The following is a 21,925-nucleotide window of genomic DNA, read 5'->3' on the forward strand; positions in this document are numbered from 1 at the left end:
TTATTTGAGCCATGTCAGTTCATCTTGACATTTGCAATAGAAATTTCATGAGATGATGGTCAACTGATAGATGTGTAATATGGTGAACATGGGTAGAAGCTGACTGTCATTAATAAAAGCATTGTTTAACAAAAAATCCTGTGAATTCCTTTCTTTGCAGCAGCTCCATGGTGTTTGGGCACAAGATGTGGTTGATGGAACTTGTGTTGCAGTGAATAACAAATACAGGCTAATGGCATTTGGATGTGCTAAGTAAGTTTTATAAAGCTGGTTCAGCGTGGGGGGAAACTTTAATTCTAAAGCTGAAGTAGTGGTTACTCCTTAGCAAGTTGTGTTGCAAGAGCTGTAAAGATGAAACTGATCCATCTTCCTAGAGACTGTGTAATGTGGTCTGTCAAGAAGGTAGGAGAGAAGTGGAAAAAACTGGTTGCCTGCTTGAACTGCAGTTGAAATTTATGCTTGCTATTCCGTTCGGGGGGGGTGGAAATAAAAGGTGGCTGGACCAGTAGCATGGATTGGAAAGTGCTGCTGTTCTAGCTAATCTCAAAGCAGGATTATAAAGTCAGTTTTAAGCAGTTAATCATAATTATATTGGACAAAAATCAGCACTTTGCACTGAACTGAGAAAATGCTCTGTGAAGTGATGATTTGGTCAGGCAAACTGTTGCCTATTTGAGTAGCTATGAATATATGTAAACTAAATGTTGCAAAAGTGCTTTTGGTTATGGTGTTTTGCTTACTGGTCCTTCAAGGCAGTCCCCTTCAAGGCAGTATAATGCTGTTTTAGCGGATGTAGAGTGCAACTTTTTATTTTCTTTGATTGTATTTTATTTGGGGTTTTTTTACGGCGTTTCAAAACATCTAGTAGTTTATTTTTTAGCTGTTGTCTTAAGAATTAGTATTCTTAGTTGTAGTAACAATGTAGTGTGTTGGTGTTTCCTCTGAAACAGTAGTAGTTACTGTAATTTACTGATCTTGGTATGCGTTAGTACAACCCTGATGAACTTTAGCACTGAAGAAATACTGACTTTCCTCATGGATTGTCTTGCAGTTGGAAGCCATAAATATATGAATTTTGTGTGCATATATATTTTCAGAGAATGAAACAGTGCATTGGTTATTATAGAGGGCTGTTTTTTGGGCCCTCTGCTGCCTTCTGGAAGTATCTTAGAAATTTGTTTCATAAAATTCTTTGAATATTACTTGATAACAACATTTCTGTTCTAAATAAATTTGGTATTTGTGAGAGAAAAAGCAGCTTTCCTTAACCTCTTGAAACTGATGAGAAATCCAAATGTTCTGTAGTCTAAGGCATGTGTAATCTCTTTTAGCGGCTCTGTGCAAGTTTATACGATAGATACCACCACTGGCGCCATGCAGTTTTCTCATAAATTGGAGCTAACACCAAAACAATACCCTGGTGAGCTACTTTTATTGCTAGAATTGTCCAGCTGTTTCTAGGGTATAGAATACTTTTTATCCTTGGCCATCTGTTTGTTTGTTTGCATGATCACTGATGTGATTGTATTTACTCCTGCATGTTTATAGTAATTTACTCTTGTGCATTTGTTCTTTTAGTTGCTTGCTTTTTAACTTGACTTTTGGATGTGTTTCATATGTGATGGTCTGGGTGGGCGGTTTGTGGCTTTTTGGTTTGGTTTTGTTTTGTTTTTTTTTTAACTAAATCTGAATCTTGAGATTACTTTCCAGTTATTCACCTGAGAAAATGAGAGAATATTGTCAAAACTGATAATAGGTATAACAGAAGGGTGAATTAACTTGAACCAGCTGAGGTATAGAGTACAGGAAAAAAAATGGAGTAATGTGGCACCCTTCCTTGAACTGCAGTGAGATTTTTTCATGTAGTAGTGATGAAAGTGAGGAACAAAGTAGGTAAATTGTGTCCTCAACTGAAAATATGTGTACCTATAAAGTTTCAGTTAAAAAACAAAACTGTAAACAAGAGTTTCAGAGTTAAATGCCTCTTTTGTCCTAAAAATCATTTTATCAGAACTGTAGTTCTGTGGTTGTGTTATAGCACAGTGTATATCTGGCATGTTTTCCTGTAGTCTTAGTTTCTTACAAAACCAAGAACGCAGTGGAAAGAAACCATGACAGTTTTATTTGCTACTTATTAATTTTGAGATGGTCATTTTGATTTAATACATCAGCTAATTGAAAAATCAAGTATTTATTTCCATATACTTTTGTTTCTGCTCTTACCATGAATGCAATTGAAGGGCATTAGATGTTTTTCACATGATATTTTATTGTCTGGTTTTAAACAGATATTTGGAATAAAACAGGACCTGTTAAACTAATCAGATGGTCACCTGATAGCTGTGTTGTGATGGTGACCTGGGAATGTGGAGGCTTGTCCTTATGGAGTGTTTTTGGTGCTCAGCTTATCTGTACTTTAGGAGGTGATTTTGCGTGAGTATCTTTAATGAAATTGTAAATTAGAAGCCTTTATTTTTCTAATTAAAAGCATTTAATTAGAAATTAATTCACTGAATTAGCTTTTTAAAATCTTTTTCCCTTATGATTTCTTAGATATTGAAATCATTGACAAATATTTAGGAGGGTATCATTTGAATATATCATTTGTAGTGGTCTTTTTGGCTGTAAAAGCAAATTATCCTAAGGGCAGGCTTGAGCAAGCAAATATTAAAACTCCCTCAGTGCCACTATATATTTGCTGAAAATATGCTAACATCCAGAAATCATCATTCAGGCAATTTATGCTACACATCTACAATTGCATTGCCTTTTTTGCAGTGTTGTGGATCAAACGGGGTTTACTATTTGAGATGAGGATCAGTATAGAAGCATATAAAAATAGGAAGATAAGGAGATAATTTCTTGTTTTAATAAAGTTAGTTCCAAACTCAAACTTGTTCTGTTCTGTTTTTAAGGTATCAATCTGATGGTGCCAAAAAGGACCCTCTAAAGATCAGTTCCATGGTAAATATGAATGTAAAAATACTCTAATAGGGTGGCTGTTTATGTTTTAAATTGGTTTTAGTATAATAGATTTTCAGAAAATCAAACTGTCTTTCTTTCACTTAATTTTCAAGAGTAAGATGCCTTTACTACACTTCTTAACTGCAATGTTTCATTGAAGAAAAAGGGGACAACTGATAAATTTTTCTTTTCATGTATAAACCTGATCATGAAGTATTCATGACATCTTTTCTTGCCTTTGCTTTTAGTACTAAGAATGAACACTCTTGGTTTTCCATAATATCCTTTTTTTCCCTTTTTTTTTTTTTTTTACCTGGTGCTGTATTTTTAAAGAACAGTGAGACACAGTACAACACATATTGTAAACTTCCTTATTTCTCTAAAATTATGGGCTGACCCTTGACAGTTAAAGTAACTTTACTCAGATTATGAATTCCAGAGAAACTTAACTGCTGTTTTTTTAATACAAAGTGGTTAACATTAAATCTGTAAAATCAATAGATATTGATAAATATCAAACTCATTCTTCAAGGCCTCATACAACCCATGATGAATTTTGTACAGCATTTCTAAAACATTTTGTTTTATTTACGTATGACCTAGTTGCTGTGAAGATTGACAATTTTAAACTTGTATCCCAAGTGGAGGTACATATTTGCAATGGCAGTACAATGTAGCTTTTAAAAAACTTCAAAGAGTGGAACTCTGATACCATTGAATTTAATGAACAAGAGCCAGTATAATTTTGGGGATCAGGATTGTTTGGGTATCTTTGCATAATAAAGAAAATAATTCAAGCTAGATTCTTACTGTTACTTGTGAATTTTACTGCTTGATTCCTATAATGATATATTTTAGAACACCAAAATGTGTGAGTTTTTTACCAGGCTCATGTCTATCATAAGAGGGGTTACAGTAAGTTTCTGTAGTTCTTGTTTTTTGAGAATATATAGTGTTGGTTTAAGGTTTTTATTATTGTTATTCTTTTACCTTCAGACCTGGGGATCAGAAGGGTATCATCTCTGGGTTATTGATGGGAATTCTTCTTCAAACATGAAACCTGAAAGAGATGCAAATAATAAAGCTCAGCAATTTGGTATTCTGCAGTTTCAGTTCATCAAGAGTGCACTCACTGTTAATCCTTGTATGGTAAGTTTTGTTGATCCCGATTTTAAAGCATATTTCCAGTTTTCAGGTGACCTCTGAGTTACTCTCTTAACGGATTCTAAGTCTGTTTTGAAGCCATTAGGCTTGTTTTCCCATTTTGACATAGAGCCTTTAAAATGGTACTGTGAAAATACTGCTATGCAATGCTGCAACATAAAACCTGCTAGTACATAGTGATAAAAAACTGAGAACTGCCTCAGTGCTCTTAATATATTGATCATTTCCTTTGTTTTCTGTACATGGAAATCAAGGTTGCTTTTGGTTTTTTGTTGTTTTGTTTTTAATACAGAGTAACCAGGAACAAGTCCTCCTTCAAGGAGAAGATCGCTTGTATTTGAACTGTGGAGATGCAACACAGGCTCAGAGTCCCAGAAATACTTCGGCACACTCTGAACATAACCATAGCAGGGAAAGAGGCCCATTTTCAGATGGCAGTTTAGATTCTCAGGGTTTAAGCACTTTACTAGGACACCGGCATTGGCATGTTGTACAGGTAATTGTTGCCTATATGTGCTCTGTTCTTGCAGAAGTTTGTAGAACTGAAATTTGCAGCATCTCGCTTCTGCCATACTGTTTTCCTCTAGTATGATATCATTGCCTTTTTATTGTCTCTTGGGGTTTGCCTCGGTACAATGTTTTCTCGTTGCCAGATGGTAAAGGAACATTGGTCATCTCAGCCTTGTGGCTAAGAGTTTGCCTCCTGACCAATAAAAGAAGTCTTTGGGAAGGAGCAGTTAGTTACTTTCCTGTGCTTTGAAAGGGAGAATAAGTGCAACATGCAAGAAATTCTTTAGGGGAGTTGTTTTGTTCTTTTTGCAAAATGCTGTAAGCATGTTCAGCTGATGAATACAGCTGGCTGTATTTTCAAGCATGAAAAATTGTATCTATTTAAGCCTGTAATTAAAACTTCACAGTATCGGGCTTTCAAAGAAGAAATTATTTCTGGAGTAGTAATGGGGCTGATTCTTATTTTGTCTGTAATATAAACAGAAAGTTAAATAACTTTTAATCTGTAATTCTACTGTAATTCTAATTCTTCATGCTTGAATTGGTAGATATTTTTCTAAATAAAGGTTTTTACAAGGTCCCCAAAATTTTGTTCTTCACATAGTTCATGAATGGATAGCATTAAACAGCATTTGATTCTAGGCATGTAAGTCAGGTTCTAGATACTGTTGAGTTTCCACTTTAGCTGGTCAGGTAGCTCTTCTGTCTTCTGAAACTGGTGTAGGAGGGAGAAGGCTGAGGCAAGAGAAAAGCTGACACAATTAGAATTACTGTGGGGAGCAACATACCCATGAAAACAGAAAGTGGCTGGGTAATGACAGTACCTACCTACCTTATGCCAGACCAAGGACTGGAGTTTGAACCTTGGTTTGTATCATTCCATGTGACATGAAGCATTCATTGTCAAGATTTAATCTGACATATTCCAGTCAAGTTCTGTAATAACAAGGCTCTTGGATATGCTGATGTGTATTTCTAATGGGATTAGAAATTTCATCTCAACACTGAAAGTCACACTTGAACACTCTGTTTGTCAAAACTTCTTTGTTCCAAGGATCACTTGGAGGGAGAAGTACCTGGGAGGGGAAATGAGCAAATTATAACGATTAATCTGCAATATAGTATTAGCTGTTGTATGTTGTTGATGCATTTTGATATTTCATGTGTTAAGAACAGGGTAACACTTGGGCTTCAGTAACTTTCAGCAGGCTGGAAGTAATTGTATTTAAAAGAAAATCCAGCATTAAAAACGTTTAAGCCAGTGTTTTGGAAAAACATGGACATCGTAAAAATTACTTTAGGACATCATAACTACTCAGTACTTCAGTGGTACTTGGTATAGTCATGTGGTTTTGATTTTCTCTTTTTTTTTAGATTCATAGTACATATCTAGAGAGCAACTGGCCTATAAGGGTGAGTTATTTGAAGAATATATTCCTGCTTATTTAAAAATATTGGAGGTTTATAATTGTCCATTACGATTGGTTGAGCTCTGGAAAATGACATCATTGTTTTACATTACAGAAAAGACTGTGTGGGGCAGTAAAGTCTAAAACGTGAAGATACCGCACCAATTTTGGTCTGATGTTATAGTGCCTTGTGGTGTTGTACTTGGATAGGATATATCATTTAAATAAGTTCCCTTAAATAAGGTTCTGATAATTTTTTTTTTTTACAGTTTTCGGCTATTGACAAACTTGGACAGAATGTAGCTGTTGTTGGCAAGTTTGGTTTTGCACATTATTCTTTACTCACCAAAAAATGGAAGCTGTTTGGAAACATTACCCAGGTGAGAAGTTGTGATATTTTATTCTGGTGTACTGGAAGATTTTATTTGTTGGAATGTGAGACTTGATGAAAACTAAAAATATCTTTTTCAAGTAAACAGTCTGTAGACACACTTGGGATTAGGGATGCTGGTTTTACATGTGTTTTTCATAAAATGTCTGAAACACTTGTCTTGTTGTTTTGACACACTGGTTTGTGTCTGATTATTAACAGATTTCCAAATCAGAGTGTGTATAGTCAGACACTTACTTCCATATGTCTTACCTGAGAACTTATGCGATGTAGTTTTGGATGTAAAGCTTGTAAATTCTGGCCAGAAGTAGATTTAAGTTCAGGGATGCCAATAGCATAAGGAACTGTGAAAAGCTGTTTTATAGGGTGATGTTTGTCCTTCCCATACTATTCTTTAGTACTTTGGTTTTCTAACCAGCAAAAACTTCATATACATAGATTGTCTTGCCATATGTGTAAAGTTTATAGAGATCATGTATGGCTTTCAGAAAGTACTCATATAACATACATGTTTGTGTGTTTAAGTATATAAAAATGCATACATATATGTCATTTGCTTGCCTTTTTTTTTTAGGAGCAAAATATGATGGTAACAGGTGGCTTAGCATGGTGGAATGACTTCATTGTTCTTGCATGTTATAATTTAAATGATCATCAAGAAGAGGTGAAGTATTTTTCTTCAAAGTAAATATATAATGATTAGAATATCTGATCTGCTCTACACTAGTATTATGGAAAGCACAGTAGTATTATTAACATATTTACAAACTATAAACATAGGTGGTTTTTGGTCATATTCAGAATTTATTTATTAATATATAAGTAATTGTTTGCAGAAAATTTTTATTGTTACTATTAAAAACTATTTTTTTGCTGACTACAGTGAATCTACCTGTTATTCTGAAAACTTTGTGACATTTTTGCATGTTAGCATGAAGCCTGTTTTGACATGCCCAGTTACAATATTTTGGAACACTTTTGTAAGGTTTTAAATTAGATCGGCAGAGAAGATTTACTTACTTTTTGCTTTTTAAAACTAGTGATTAAAACTCCTTCCTTAATATTGTTGTTTGGTACTTCAGATTTGGCTGTACTGCGCTTTAATCACTTGGGATGCAAAAATAAAATGCAATGGGTAAAACATTTGATGAAACAAAAACTCAGTAAGGTGTCTTGCTAGAAATCCTGGACAGCCATTCCACAAAAAAGAAAATAATTGAAAGTGGAACTACTGTTAGTTTATTGGTAAACAGAACCTGTATTCAAACTACTGCTTTTCCTTGCAGCTGAGAATCTACCTGCGAACGTCTAATCTTGACAATGCGTTTGCGCACATCACCAAAGTGCAAGCAGACACATTACTACTGAGTGTCTTCCGGGACATTGTCATATTGTTCAGAGCAGATTGTTCCATTTGCCTTTACAGTATTGAGAGAAGGTCTGAGGGGTGAGTGTCAGTATCTAAATGCTTTTGCAGTATGGTACTTGTAAATCTGTCCTCAGTCTGAGTAAATTCTTAGCATAATACAAAGGTGTTTGATAACTTGCGGAGTTGGATTTTTAAACTACAGAGGGGTAAGTGTTGTCTGTATGCACAGCATATGTCTGTATGTTGTCACTTGCATACATGCTGATAGACAGATTAGGTGTGGAGGTAGTGACTGATGTATGCACATTTCCAGTTGTCTGACCAAACATGTTCTTAACTGATAGGATCTTGAAAACTGAATGTAAATAGAAGAGAAAGGTACTAAAAGGCACCCACGTATTTGAATATTTTTAAATAAAAGAACGTTTCTAACATTAAAAGTAGGAATTGTGAGGTGGCAGCAGACTTGCAGAGATGGAGAGAGAAAAGGTTTGGTTTTGTTATTGTGATGGGGAGTTATTTTAGTGCAAAAATTTAGTAGCAACATAAGATATGCCTGATACTTTGAGACAGTTAAGAGAACACTCGGAGGAGATAAAGATTCACAGGTAGCTTTTCATTTTTTTTAAGTGCCTAAGCAGATGATTTTTCTTACAATTATGATATCTTGGTTTCAGCCAGACAGGACCTTTTTTTGTTATAAGAAAGCAAATTGTTGATCAGCTTTAGAGGAAAATATTTTCAATGCTTTTCCAGAAAAACTCCCAGCAGAATTCAAACTCTGGAACTGTCTCATTGAAGGGTCAATAGAGTCTTATTCTGAAGCATCTGATGTTGTCTTCTATCCACTTATAGGTGTATTTCCCCAAACTATCAAGATAAGTAACCCAAGATAAGTTTATTTGGTAACTGATTCCTGATTAAAGAAACATCATTTTAGTCTGTAGAGTAAACTATTTGCTGGCATTAAGTTGCTTAGTTTTTTCATTAGGTTTACTTCAAGACAGTAACTTTATGTTGAATACTGTTGTAAAATATCTACATGTTCCCATCTTTCCTTTCAGTCTTAACCCTACTGCCAGTATCCAAGTTCTTCAGGAAGTGTCCATGTCTCGGTACATTCCTCATCCTTTTCTTGTAGTGTCTGTTACATTGACATCAGTGAGGACAGAGACTGGCATAACCTTGAAGATGCCTCAGCAGGTAACAGGTCTCAAAATTTGGTAGAATTGGTGCCTGGATTTGTTAGCTTACTCCTCAAGGGTTACCTGGCTTATAAATGAATCATAAATCAGTGGTTCTTTTATGTGGTAAAATCCAGAACGTTTTTTCTGATGCTTATTATACAGACATTTTATGTGTGAATTGGGGGCGAGGGGATGGAAAAAGAAGTAAGAGTTTGGATTTTATTTCATACCTTCTCTTGTTATCTTTGTTTATCTTATCTAAGTTTGGGGCCAAATTTAATTTAACTATGTCAAGGGTATGTTGCTCTGTTGTGTATTAAAAGTGGAAAACCAGAGCAATCTGTATCATTAGGAATTACCTTTCTTGCAGCAGCATGTCTATTACTCAAAGAATAAGCAGAAAAAAGGAAAAGATGGCATATGACCATATAAGGTTACTTTTAGTCAATTTCCTACTACACTAAAATAAAGTAAGATAATATCCCCCGCTAGTTACTTCAGGAGATAGGTCAACAGCCAAACAATAACTTAAGGTGTGAAGGTGAAGCCCTGTCTTAACTCCAAAAATTAGTCAGGCCACTGAAAGCATAGTACAAAGAGAACTGGGATTTTTGCTGTCTGAGGTGTAAGCAAATTAGGCTTAACCAAGTAGCTGCAGTAAGAAGTGTATTTTTTCATGAGAGCAGCTACCTTAAGATGGCTGAGAAGTTGCATTGTCTGTGAGGCAGGCTGGGAAACATGTGGAGGTGCATAATTTTGTCCACATCTCAAAGGCACTGGCAGATACAAAAGTGGTGGCACAGATGTGAAGTCTGAAGGTTTGTGCTTCCTTCCTTCAGTTCCTTCTAATTTAGGGTCCTACAGTGGTGAACATGTGTCCAGAGCCTTCGATATGGTCTTAGACATGGGCATAAAAAGCGACATACTTGTGGTTTTCTAGTCCATCTTAACCATGAGACAGCATCTGTATTCCTGAATTACCTGACCTCTCGTGTTCCCTAATTTTGAGAAAAAGCTACTGAAACTTTTTACAGCATAAATATAGCAATAATATTTAAACTTTGTTTCAGACTGAAGAGATACTACTTCTTTCTTCCTTTCTAACAAAGAGCCTCTGTCTTTAAATTCTGTTGATCCTCTTGATCAAAATATAAATATTATTCTTAGTACTAAATATGACCCTGGACTGTAGACAAAGCAATGTCTGACTTTGTGGAGTGTGTCAGCCTTTTCGATGTTTTTACCTATTGGTGACCTTGACCCCCTAATGCTTCAAATTTACCATACAGATTCTCTATCCACATATTTTAAAACTAAGCTTAAAAGCTCCAGTGACTTGATTTAAAATTAACAAGAGATAGTTCTGAAATAAATCTTTAGAAAGAATACTTTGCTTTCTTGATATACCTAACTAGGATTTTTCTCTAGTTGCGGCTAAATAAAAGTTCAAGGTGCTGCGCAATTGTGGCTCAACTCTTTTTGGCTCAGCTCTTTTTGGGTTGTATCAATGTTAGTTTTTGCAGTCAGATACTGGCAATCATAAAGTTATGATACTGATAAGAAAACAGAGCTTTATTTTTCTTAAAATGCTGGTGGCTTGCCTGTGCCAAGATACATAGTTGGAAAAAGTCCATATCAAACAAACACATGGAATGAGTCTGGTGAATAAGAAACCTTCCAGTATTTACTCCTTTGCACAAGAACTGCAGTACTTAGTTCTACCTGATTTTTCTGGGTCATCCTGTACTTAATTCGGTTGTTAGTCATTTCTGTATTCTGGGTTTTGATTGTGGTTATGAGTAAAATGATGCATTCAAAAAGCTTAAATAATGTGCATAATATTCTTTTTATCCGTAGGCTTGTGAAGCTGAAAGTATTATGCTTAACTTAGCAGGACAACTCATCATGTTGCAAAGGGATCGATCTGGACCCCAGATACGAGATAAAGATAATAATCCTAATCAAAGAAAGCATGTGAGTAAATATATGTGGAATAGTGCATATAGCTTTAAAAGTATCTGAAGAAGTTATGGAAGAGAGTGGTCCAGACATAAAGAAAATAGATCTATAATCTATTATAGATTATAGTGCAGTATCCGCACTTACAGCCTGAATTGTTAACTGGAAGTATATTACTATTCCATGGCTTTATTTTTCCCCTCTAAGAATGTCTAACTTAACTATTTACCAGTTGTGTTTGCTGGTTATATTGCAGTGAAATAAACAAGTGGTTTTTTTGGTTTTTTTTTTTTTTTTTTTGGGCCCCCCTGGTGGTCTAGTGGTTAGGATGTGGCGCTCTCACCGCCGAGGCCCGGGTTCGATCCCCGGTCAGGGAATTCCCCCGGGCAGATGGAGCTCGTCAAGCCCTGTAAGGGCATCCATCTAAGAGAAGGTCACTCTAAACAAACCTACGTCCTGAGGACCTCACTGCCATTGTCCAAGCTTGCTTGGCCCCGGTAGATGAACCTTAGGATTAAAGGGTGGGCTCAGTTCAGCGCATGCTGTGTCTCACCTAAAAAAATCCATTGCGCAGGCTGGAAAGGTAAAAGACCTTTCCCAAATCTTCGTTCGCGAAGACTGGCCATACTTACTTACTTAAACAAGTTTTAAGCGTAAGGATCCTGTGCAAAATTTGGTATGCACCAATGACAGAAAATCTCTGGTCTATCTTAAACTATTCCATATGTTTATGAAGCATTGTAATTTTTTGCAGAGTATGTTTACAGAGTTCCTGAAAACAACAACAACACTGGAAATTGATTACTGAATTTTTCAGTTCTGTGCTGATGAAAACCAATTCTATGTGAAACAACCACTTCAAGAGAGTGAAATCTGTAAAGTTCAGATGTAGATTTGTTTGCAGCTCAAACACTAGCTGATATGGTGTTTATAGTAATTTTGTCAGTTCTAGTTTGAACTTGTGGGCTCACTGAAGAAGCAGAGAGCACGTTTTTTTTTTTTTCCCCTTATTCTCACCTCTCTGCTTCCTGACTAAGTATTAAGGAGATTAAAAAAAGTCAAAGAAATGTCTTGAGTTAAAGTAAGTAGTAAGTGGTGTTTTCTCACATGCTAAGGTGCAGTTAAGAGATAAGCAGATTTGTTTCTTCTTTGTTAGAAGAAGAACATGTTTGAAGAGAGTAGTTCTTAGCTAAAAAATAGTTCTTGTGAAGAGGGTAAAAAAAAGGAGTAATGAATAGTGATTTTATGTTTATTTTTCATTTTAAATAGCTGCCTTTTTGTGCTCCAGTTGTCCTAGCCCAGTCTGTTGAAAATGTATGGACTACTTGCAGGATTAACAAACAGAAACGCCACTTATTGGAGGCTCTGTGGCTCAGCTGTGGTGGGGCAGGTATGAAAGTCTGGCTTCCCCTGTTTCCCAGAGATCATCGAAAACCACATTCTTTTCTGTCAAGACGGATCATGCTGCCTTTCCACATCAACATATACCCATTGGCTGTTTTGTTTGAAGATGCCTTGGTTCTTGGTGCTGTTAATGACACTGTGCTCTATGACTGTTTATACACTCAAACCAGTGCTAGAGAACACTTGGAGGTTCTCTTTCCTTTCTCCATTGTTGAGAGAACCTCTCAGATCTACCTCCATCACATTTTACGCCAGCTCTTGGTTAGGAACCTTGGTGAACAAGCCTTGCTTTTGGCCCACTCCTGTGCCACATTACCATACTTTCCTCATGTACTAGAACTGATGCTTCATGAAGTGCTGGAAGAAGAAGCTACCTCGCGGGAACCCATTCCCGACCCTCTCCTTCCCACTGTGGCGAAGTTCATTACAGAGTTCCCCCTCTTCCTGCAGACAGTTGTTCATTGTGCTAGGAAGACAGAATATGCCCTGTGGAATTACCTTTTTGCTGCTGTTGGAAACCCTAAGGACTTATTTGAAGAGTGCTTAATGGCCCAGGACTTGGACACAGCTGCCTCTTACCTTATTATCCTACAGGTGATGGTACCTAATATATTGCAAGAGTGGTGATATTTACTAATATTGCAGTATTTTAAAAATGTCATACCAAAGTTGTGCATGTTCAGCACATTTTTAATTTAACAGTTTTCTGTTGATATTATGGCCTGTTATGAAGGAGGGAGGGGAAGATTGTGTGATGTAAATAGTTAGTTTACTGTTTTAAAAAGGAAAATAGTAGCAGGAAATTTGCTTTTTATAATCTTTGGTATACTTGAATGTGACTCCATGTGGCTTAATAGGACTTCTGTTGCTCTACAGCAAAAGCAAATAACTTAATTACGCTTTGTTACTTGCAGAATATGGAAGTTCCAGCAGTTAGCAGACAACATGCTACTCTCCTATTTAATACTGCCTTAGAGCAGGGAAAGTGGGATCTTTGTCGTCATATGATAAGATTTCTTAAAGCCATTGGCTCTGGAGAAACAGAGACACCCCCAGCTACACCAACAACTCAGGTTTGTGATGAGAAAAGTAAATACTGTGCATCAAACCTTTTATGATTAATCTTGATGTTACATAGCTTGTCTGCTCCTTTGACTGTGTTGTTTTAATTTTCTTGGTTTTAGGAACCTAGTTCAAGTAGTGGCTTTGAATTCTTCAGGCATCGCAGCATTAGTTTATCCCAGTCAGCGGAGAATCTCCATAGCAAGTTTAATTTGACAAAAACACTGAGTATGCCTTCTGGCCCATCTGGAAAAAGGTAATTGGTAGTAATGTCATCTCCTTCCCCACTTTGTTAGGTACTGTACTAACACTCTTACCAATTTAAGTTCTAGAAATACATCCATATGATAAGAGTTAGATTTGTGATAGTCTCCTTCCACATCCTTTGTATTTGTGTTTTCAAAGCTCTTGTAATGTTTGTGTCTCTCACAACATTCTTTGGAGAATATATTCTCACACATGTAAATACACGTGTGTGTATTTGTATGTGTATATACACTGATATGCTCGCTGACCAAAAGCGTCTGAAACCACTGTATGCATGTGTAGTAATTTCAATAGCTAGTGAGACCACATGCCTCACACCTGAAGGATCTGTTATGCTGAAAGTTCACAGTTGCGCTGTGCTGCTGTGCACATGTTGATCTAGCAGTGTGTTGACAAGCTACAAATAGAGCCTTTTACACCTTGGGGTGAACCACTCTAAAGCTGTTGTATACAGAATTGATATTTATAGGTATTATGGTTTAGAAGCAGCATTGAGCTGGGATTCATTATTAACTTTGTTTTGACTTTTTTCCCCATAAAGTTTTTTAAAACGATCTTAGTATAAATTCAAATACTCTTAGTCATTTTTCATAGAGAGTACTATCTTAAAAGTTTTGATAGGAAGGGTCCTAGACTAATATTTGACTAGTTCTCTAAACATGTTTCTCAGAAGTCAGTTTGCAATGGTATCTGGCTTTTAGCTCTACTGCTCTACTTTTTTCTGCACTGCTAATAGTTTAATACTCAATAAACAGTGCTGCTGCTGTAACTTTTGTTCTTTATTTTACCTACGTGTTGAGGCAGTGGGATCTTTTAGAGAATATAAATAGCAAGGAATGATGAAAACTGCTTTTGCTATTATATAGAAAGTCCCCCCCCGTTCTCTGTCCCCCACTCTGGTCGCTTGATGTACTGTGGTTGTGGCAAACAGCCACAACGACTCAGTTTTCTCAGTCTTAACGTCGCTGTTCTATGGTCTGTGTACAGGTGGAGCAAGGACAGTGACTGTGCTGAGAACATGTACATTGACATGATGCTGTGGCGGCACGCTCGGCGCCTGCTGGAAGAAATCAAGCTGAAAGATCTCGGCTGCTTTGCTGCACAGTTGGGCTTTGAGCTCATCGGCTGGTTGTGCAAGGAGAGAGCCAGAGCTGCCCATGTAGAGGATTTTGTGTTAGCTTTGAAAAAGCTACACAAGGATTTCCTTTGGCCATTTCCAGTCATACCAGCTTCGTCCATTAATTCACCTTTCAAGAATGGAAAGTACAAAACAGGTGCTGTAACATCTGACTTGATAAGGACTAGGTTTCCCTCCTGCAGTCCTTTATCTGTGAATCTGAATCTGTTCTGTCTCTAATCAGCCAAACCAAGAACAGGCTGAGGCTGAGGCTTGCCACCACAGCTTTCTCACAGAGGGTGTACTTTTTGAAGGGATTCTGTTTAGCACAGATGGTATCTCTTGTTGTGATGACTGTTTGTTTCTGTTGAAGTTTCCTACTTTCTCAGGTTTACTGAAGTGGGTATCGCTTGCGCAGATGTTGAGTTGAACATGGAAATTGCTCCATGGAAATTCTGCTGCAGAAAGTTACTAAAATCAATATTCTTATATAGTCTTTAGATGAGGTTTTGTTTAATTTTTTTTTAAATTAAAAATTGATGTTCCTAATATTTGAAATTTGCTTTATGCTAGAGGGTAAGAACTTGGAAGACTTCGATGTAAACTTCCTTTGTGTTACTAATTCCTCAGTTCACTGGCTTATCTCCTTATGGCAGAGTTGACAATAGCTGCCAAGCCTTCTTCCTCTTAGTAGCAGCATCACTGTTGAGGTCTGCTGATGCTAACATTTTATCAGATGATACTCCTTCTATGCCAGTGCTCACATAAAAATCTGATCAGGAATTCTTGAAATACCTAAACTTGCTGCATTCCTTATTTTCTTGGTCCCTCAGCAAACTAATTGAATATTGACTTACATACAAGTTTTAGCATCGTGAAATGTCAGGAAGTCTGTCCAAATTTCCTTTTGGATAGCTACATGACTTTTGTATGGTCTGGTTTGTTTGTTTGTTGTTGTTTTTTTTAGCCATAGGGGAGCAACTGCTAAAATCTCAGTCTACAGACACCTTTGTAAATATGGAAATGGATACAGGGGTTTCAAACACACCTCGCAGTCGTAGCTGGCTTGGGACTGTCAGCTGCTCCCAGAGAGAGATTGACACTGTTTCATCCCATGGACCACACATGCAAGATGCATTCCTTTTTCCTTTGCTAAGTAAAGGTTAGTCACTCTTCCTTCTCTCTGCTCATTGGAAAAATGTACCTGAAGTTATGCACTTATATTTTGACATGTGCGTGCCACTGCTGAATTGTTGCTTCTCAACTGCTGATAAAGAAAACTCAGGAAAAAAAAAAGGGCTTGTTGAAAAGTAAACTGAAATTTTTACAGCAGATAGTGGCCATGCTGTACAGCTTTAAGTATTTGAAGTAGAATATGAAATTGATATTTGCTGAAGTTCCTGTCTCTGGTGATAATTTGAAGTTCAGTATTTTTTCATTCTGGCTAGGAAGAGTGTTCTGAGGGGTTTTTTTATCTTTGTCTAATGCACGGATCAGCCTCTTGCACAGGTTAGCACTGCTCTAATTGCATGAACTTCATGCTTTTGAATTTCTTTAGAGTGATATTAGACATATTATTTATTGAGGAAGTTTGGAAAACTAGAGACCTGTATGGTTTTATTTTTTCCTATGGCTGTGTTTAAATTGGTTTTCTAAAAGCTGAAATGCATGATCAGCTTATGAAAATAGAAGGGGGAATTTTATTTTTCTTGTATTTTTTCTGAACACAATCTGAGACAGGAGATGTTTGTCTGACCATTGATCTCTTTTTTTTTTTTTTTTACATTTCTTATACTCCCTCTTGTGTTTGCGCTTATAGCAACATTTTCAACAGTATCTAAGTCATGTCATTTCCAGGGGACATGGAAAGACCTAATTGCTTCATGTGAATTACAATCTCCCCAAGATTCTAGAGCTTTCTATGAGATTCAGAGCATTTGGAGATCGTCTCTGTCTGCTTGGACACTGTCTCACTCTATTTTCACTCCTGTTTCTCTTGTTTATTAATTCTAGAGACTGCAGGAATGCATTAGGTTTAAGTAAGTTTTTTGCAGAGCTCTGCAAAAAAGCACAACTAAAATGGGGAAAATGAGTATCTCTTTCCATTGCACTGCTTGTACTGCTGGTTTGCCACTATTGCTCTTTCTGTAAACAAGTATCTTACTGTTTTCTGAGCTTGACGAAGGCCTTTGAGTTCAATGGACTTTGGTATGCATTTAGAAACAGTTTATTTCTAAAGTGAAATTAAATTAATGGTTTTTAAAACATTGCAAGCTGAATTCTAATAATAATAATTTCACAAGTTACTAGTCCAGCAGTGGTATTCATGTGCAGGAAGCTAAAACTTCTTAACTTCCTAAAAATTTTCTTCAGAAAGATACATCTGCTTTAATATGGAAATTGTTCTGAAGGGTGCCTTCATGACTCACCACTGTAATAGGTTTTAGCTTTGCAGTTGTTACTGTAACTTTGAAAATTCTGTGGCTACAAGTGCTCTTTATTAGAAACACATTTCTTTTTCTAATTAGTGCAGGTAAATATTTACATTACAAAGCATTCGAATTTTCAGGTTTTGTATGAAGAAAAGAACTTGGTATTGCAACTTCATTTTTAACAAAATTAAAGCTTAAGAAAGAAGAATCTTTAGAGAGACTGTAACCATTCCTACAGACTTAATTCTAGAACTGTAGTAGGCGAGAGGCTGTCTCTCTGCTTTTATGATGACTGCCAACACATATTTAGGATCCCTTATTGATATTATTCTCCTTAATTATTTTTACTGGATAGAAAAACTACTGCATTCCTGCAGGAATAGTTCTACCATACATTTTGACAAGAAGAATGCTGAAGTGGGATGGACAATATGCCTGAAGTAACTGTGATACACCAAAAGCTTTACTGTTTGTCAATTTGTATAGGAAGTAGTTCAGAAATTCTGAGTCTTACTAAAGTAAGTAGTTTCTTTTTTCCCTTATGTTTCTGAGTGTTTTTGATAGGTGATGAATGCAGCATTGGTTCAGCAACGGACCTGACTGAAACAAGTTCTATGGTGGATGGTGACTGGACCATGGTGGATGAAAACTTCTCCAGTCTAAGTTTAACGCAGTCAGAGCTTGAACATCTCTCTCTAGAACTGGCCAGTAAAGGGCCACACAAGTCACAGGTCCAACTGCGGTAAGCAACTCATGTGAGCATTTGAAACTTAGAATTGCTGGTATGCAGCATTAGGAGAAAGAATCACACTGGGATTTTTGCTTTTGTGTTCAGAGTGAAAAAATAAGTAGAATGTTTTTTTCCATATAGGTACTTGCTACATATCTTCATGGAAGCAGGATGTCTGGATTGGTGTGTTGTCATAGGCCTTATTCTCAGAGAATCTTCAGTTATCAACCAGGTTTTCAGTATAATGCAGTCCTCTGATATTGATGGAGAAATCTGTCAGAATATCAAGACTGGTCTACATGCTGTTGACAAATGGGCTTCTACAGATTGGTAAGTATTACTTTCCACCTTCTTATTCATTCTAGTTGTAGATAATTTGTTACCTAAAGAGGAACTTTATCTCAATCCTAGCTGAAACATTGTGTCATCACAGTCACTTAATACAGTTGTAATTAAACCAGGAAAAGAACAAAACTCAAACCACAACAAACCAACCAACCTTCCAACTTTTATTGTTTTATTAGGGTTGACTTTTTCTATTTATTTAAAAGAGTTCCTGCTTTTCAGGCACATGACAGAGGTACTAATTTCTAATTCACTTACAGTGTTCTCTCCCATTATCTTCCTAGCCCTGGGTACAAGCCATTTTTAAATATCATCAAACCACAGATCCAGAAACTAAATGAAATAGTAGAAGAGCAAGTACAGCCTGAAGCCTTTCAGCCAGTGAATCCTTCTAAGGTTCCCGAACAAGCGAACCCCAGAGCTGAGGAAAGCAGGACTTCATCTAGCCATGGCACTAATCCTCAGTGTGATGCTGGCAACAGCAGTGCAAGCAGACATGAAGAGGACAAGGCTAAGACAGATGATGAGGATTCATTCCAAGAAGGCAGTTATGACTGTGTTGTGTCTTAAATGGAAGATTAACAACTTCCCAAGTATCAGGTGTGAAAGGAAGCAAACCAGCTCTTAGATATGTTTCCATGTTTCGGATTTGAACTCTTTTGTTTTGGTTTGGTTTTTTTGGGTTTGTTTATTTTTTATTTCAATCTTTGAAATCTTTAGTGGGGATAATTAAACAGCAGTTTCATCTAATAATTTCAAAAGGAGGTAATTACGTTTCTTTTTTGAGGGAATTTTCAGACTGCAGCTTTACATTTTGATACTTTAAATAGTGTTGGAGAGACAGTGAATACATATGGAAACAGGTTCAGCTAATGTTCATCAGTACCTTTACATCACCGACATGTTTCGAAGAAACTGCTTATATCTTGCTTGAGTTTAAAAGGCGAAGAGGGGATTAAATTTAAAAACTGTTATTCTTTGCAGCTTGCCTGCCTAGTAAATGTCTGATCAATGCAGTTCAGATTGGTTTGATACCAATATTTTGTATTAAAGGACTGTAAAATATATTGTATGTTTTTGTGAATAATCTTGTACAAATACTGAAGACTGTACCATATTTGGAGGTACCTATATGTATTGTGCATGTTTCTAGATGACTAGTAAAGTTAAAGCAGAGTTGCACTTCTTTCTGGATGACGCATACTTTACTGACCTAACATTGACACAAGGTGGCTTACCTGGTTTTTTACTGCCACTTACAGATCTTGTAGTTGGGTTAAGGGACTGCTGAAGGTTATTTATTTCATTGTAAATTCTTTTCTGAAAAATGGATTTTTTAAATGTAAATAATCATCATATACTCTTGCTATGGAAAACTAGTTTAACAGCTCATACTTAAACATTTTTCAAACATTTTATAATATGCATACTTCTAACTGAGACATATTTAACTTTCATACAATGTTATGGAAAGCTGGCTGCAGAAGTCTGTTGCTTTGAGGTACTTATTTTTTCTAGCTGCTGTCCCTATGTAATAACTACCTGTAACAGTATTAATTTAGATATTAGCTTGTTTGTACTGTGCAATCTGAACAAAAATGCAACATTACTCATTTTATATACAATAAACTAGTTTATTTTTTATAACATCACTTGATTACTGACATGGACCAAACTAGTCATCATAGGGTAGTTGCAGCATCTGTTGCTTTTCTAGTGTAGTTACTAAATGCACATCCATTTAAACTCTGAAAATTAAGACTATTCACAATTAAGTTTTTAAAAAATTGTGGGTTTATCATCTTTTTTTCCTTTGTAGATAAGATCAAGTGCTTTAAAATGTACAAATATTAAATTGTTGCTTTAGAATGGCTTTACTAAGCCAGTACAACCAGTACAAGTGCAATAATTGCAAGTATTACTTGGAAAGCTGGAGCTTTTAGTGAATGCAACTTGAACTTCATTTTAAGAGTTGAAACTGATATTGAAATTAGAGGAAGGAAATCCATTTTGAGTCCCAGCATTAAGCTTATTCTGCATTGTAGCTACTGGTTACAGATAATGTCATACCTACAAGCCTGTTGTGACCTGACATCAAAATCCATTATTGTTTTAAGGGGATAATACTTAAAGCTTTTTTTATGATAAAAAACTTGCTTAATCTATGTTAAAAGAAATAAAAACTGTGCTTCAAGTTAATATTTTTCTGTGGTTCTGTGGTAATGATGTAAGCCAAGCCTATCCTGATCAGCTTGCTCTTCAAGATCTGTACAAGTAAAACCATACATTTAACTGATATACTAACATTCTTAATATTCATATCTTATTACTATGCTACTGTTGTTTAGCAGGTAAATCTTTTTAATTGTGAAATTTTAGAAGTTTGTACTTCTTTAAGTAGTAACTATCTCTATGCAAATCTTACGTGCTAATTTTGTATTTAAATTTCACTGCTGTTATACCTGTAATTAAAAACCAAATGTATTCAACTTTACTTGATGTTACTCCTGTGAAAAATATCTATTTTCCATTTACAGTAAATTACCAGAATTCAGGTAGGTCGTTTTAGAGAGACAAAGCTCTCAAAGAAACCACCTGATGAAGATTGTTTTGTACCCCTGTGGCCTGGTTTTTACTGGATGAAAGAATCAAGCCTTTACCTTCTTAGTGCATCTTTGAACTTACACCCACCTTTTGCTTTGTAAAGTGGTGTACTGAGTTTAAGTGACAAGGGCGCGGTAGCAAGGGGGACTGCAAGAGCTGCCCGTGTCAGAGCCAGTTCCAACAGACCTGCCATGGGACACAGCTAAGCCTGTCAGCCAAGGTGGTGCCTCCCCTCTATAATGTATTTAACAAGGGCTAAAAAATACTGTGGGAGATGAGTGAGGAACAGTCCTGCAGAGAGCCAGGCCTATAAAGGAGCAGGAGGAGGTACTCCAGGTGCTGGAGCAGACATTCCCTGCAGCCTGTACAAGTTAATGCATGCATTAAATGTTACTACTAACACTCTTGCTATTAACATCTTACTACTGTGCTGCTGTTCAGCAGTTACATCTTTTTAGAACATGGTGAGGCAGGCTGTCCCCCTGCAACCCATGGCAGAACATGTTGGAGCAGATACCCACACTGTAGCCTGTGGAGGACCCCACACAGAACAGGTGGATGCATGAGCCCTGAAGGAAGCCACAGCACTGTGAGCCCATGTGGGACCAGGTTTCTGGCAGGAACTGTTGCCCATGGGGGACCCATGCTGGAATAGTCTGTTCCTGAAGGACTACTCATCAAGAGGAGGATGGATAGCAGCTGATCAGAGACGGTATCCCAGGAAGAGGACCCCGTGCTGGAGTAGAGCAACGGTGTGAAGAGGAAGGAAGCAGCAGAGAGGAAATGTTGCTGACCATGACCTGACCCTCAAGTGACCATCTCCCATCCTTCTGCACCATTGAGGGAGAGAAGGTAGAAGAGTGAAGTTGGATCTGGGAAGAGAGAGGAGGTTGGGGGAAAGTGGGTTTATATGTGTTGCTATCCTATTTTATTTTTAATTGGTAATAAATTAATTTTCCTAAGGCCAGTTTATTTTGCCTGTTATGGGAATCAGTGAGTAATGTCCCTGTC

At 36.7% G+C, this 21,925-nt stretch overlaps 1 protein-coding gene across 8 annotated transcripts in view; it reads left to right on the forward strand.

Moving 5' to 3' along the window:
- RIC1 (RIC1 homolog, RAB6A GEF complex partner 1) overlaps nucleotides 1-20,804 on the forward strand; it is a 49,011-nt gene extending 28,207 nt beyond the window's left edge. For 2 of the 8 annotated variants that reach the window (XM_027709643.1, XM_027709644.1), the window contains exons 7-26: nucleotides 161-252; nucleotides 1,332-1,420; nucleotides 2,289-2,433; nucleotides 2,916-2,964; nucleotides 3,961-4,113; nucleotides 4,421-4,624; nucleotides 6,013-6,051; nucleotides 6,317-6,427; nucleotides 7,013-7,102; nucleotides 7,725-7,885; nucleotides 8,872-9,010; nucleotides 10,852-10,968; nucleotides 12,223-12,951; nucleotides 13,272-13,430; nucleotides 13,542-13,675; nucleotides 14,674-14,960; nucleotides 15,771-15,965; nucleotides 17,788-17,977; nucleotides 18,107-18,295; nucleotides 18,571-20,804. In XM_027709643.1, the coding sequence (XP_027565444.1) occupies nucleotides 161-252; nucleotides 1,332-1,420; nucleotides 2,289-2,433; nucleotides 2,916-2,964; nucleotides 3,961-4,113; nucleotides 4,421-4,624; nucleotides 6,013-6,051; nucleotides 6,317-6,427; nucleotides 7,013-7,102; nucleotides 7,725-7,885; nucleotides 8,872-9,010; nucleotides 10,852-10,968; nucleotides 12,223-12,951; nucleotides 13,272-13,430; nucleotides 13,542-13,675; nucleotides 14,674-14,960; nucleotides 15,771-15,965; nucleotides 17,788-17,977; nucleotides 18,107-18,295; nucleotides 18,571-18,880 (3,582 nt within the window). In that variant the 3' untranslated portion in view covers nucleotides 18,881-20,804. The other 6 variants (XM_027709647.1, XM_027709646.1, XM_027709650.1 and 3 more) reach the window with 6 other exon arrangements.
- The last annotated feature ends 1,121 nt before the right edge of the window (nucleotides 20,805-21,925 follow it).

This window comes from Neopelma chrysocephalum, unplaced genomic scaffold (genome assembly GCF_003984885.1).
Source record: "Neopelma chrysocephalum unplaced genomic scaffold, ASM398488v2 Primary Assembly neopelma1_96814, whole genome shotgun sequence".
In the NCBI taxonomy this organism is placed as follows: Eukaryota; Metazoa; Chordata; class Aves; order Passeriformes; family Pipridae; genus Neopelma; species Neopelma chrysocephalum.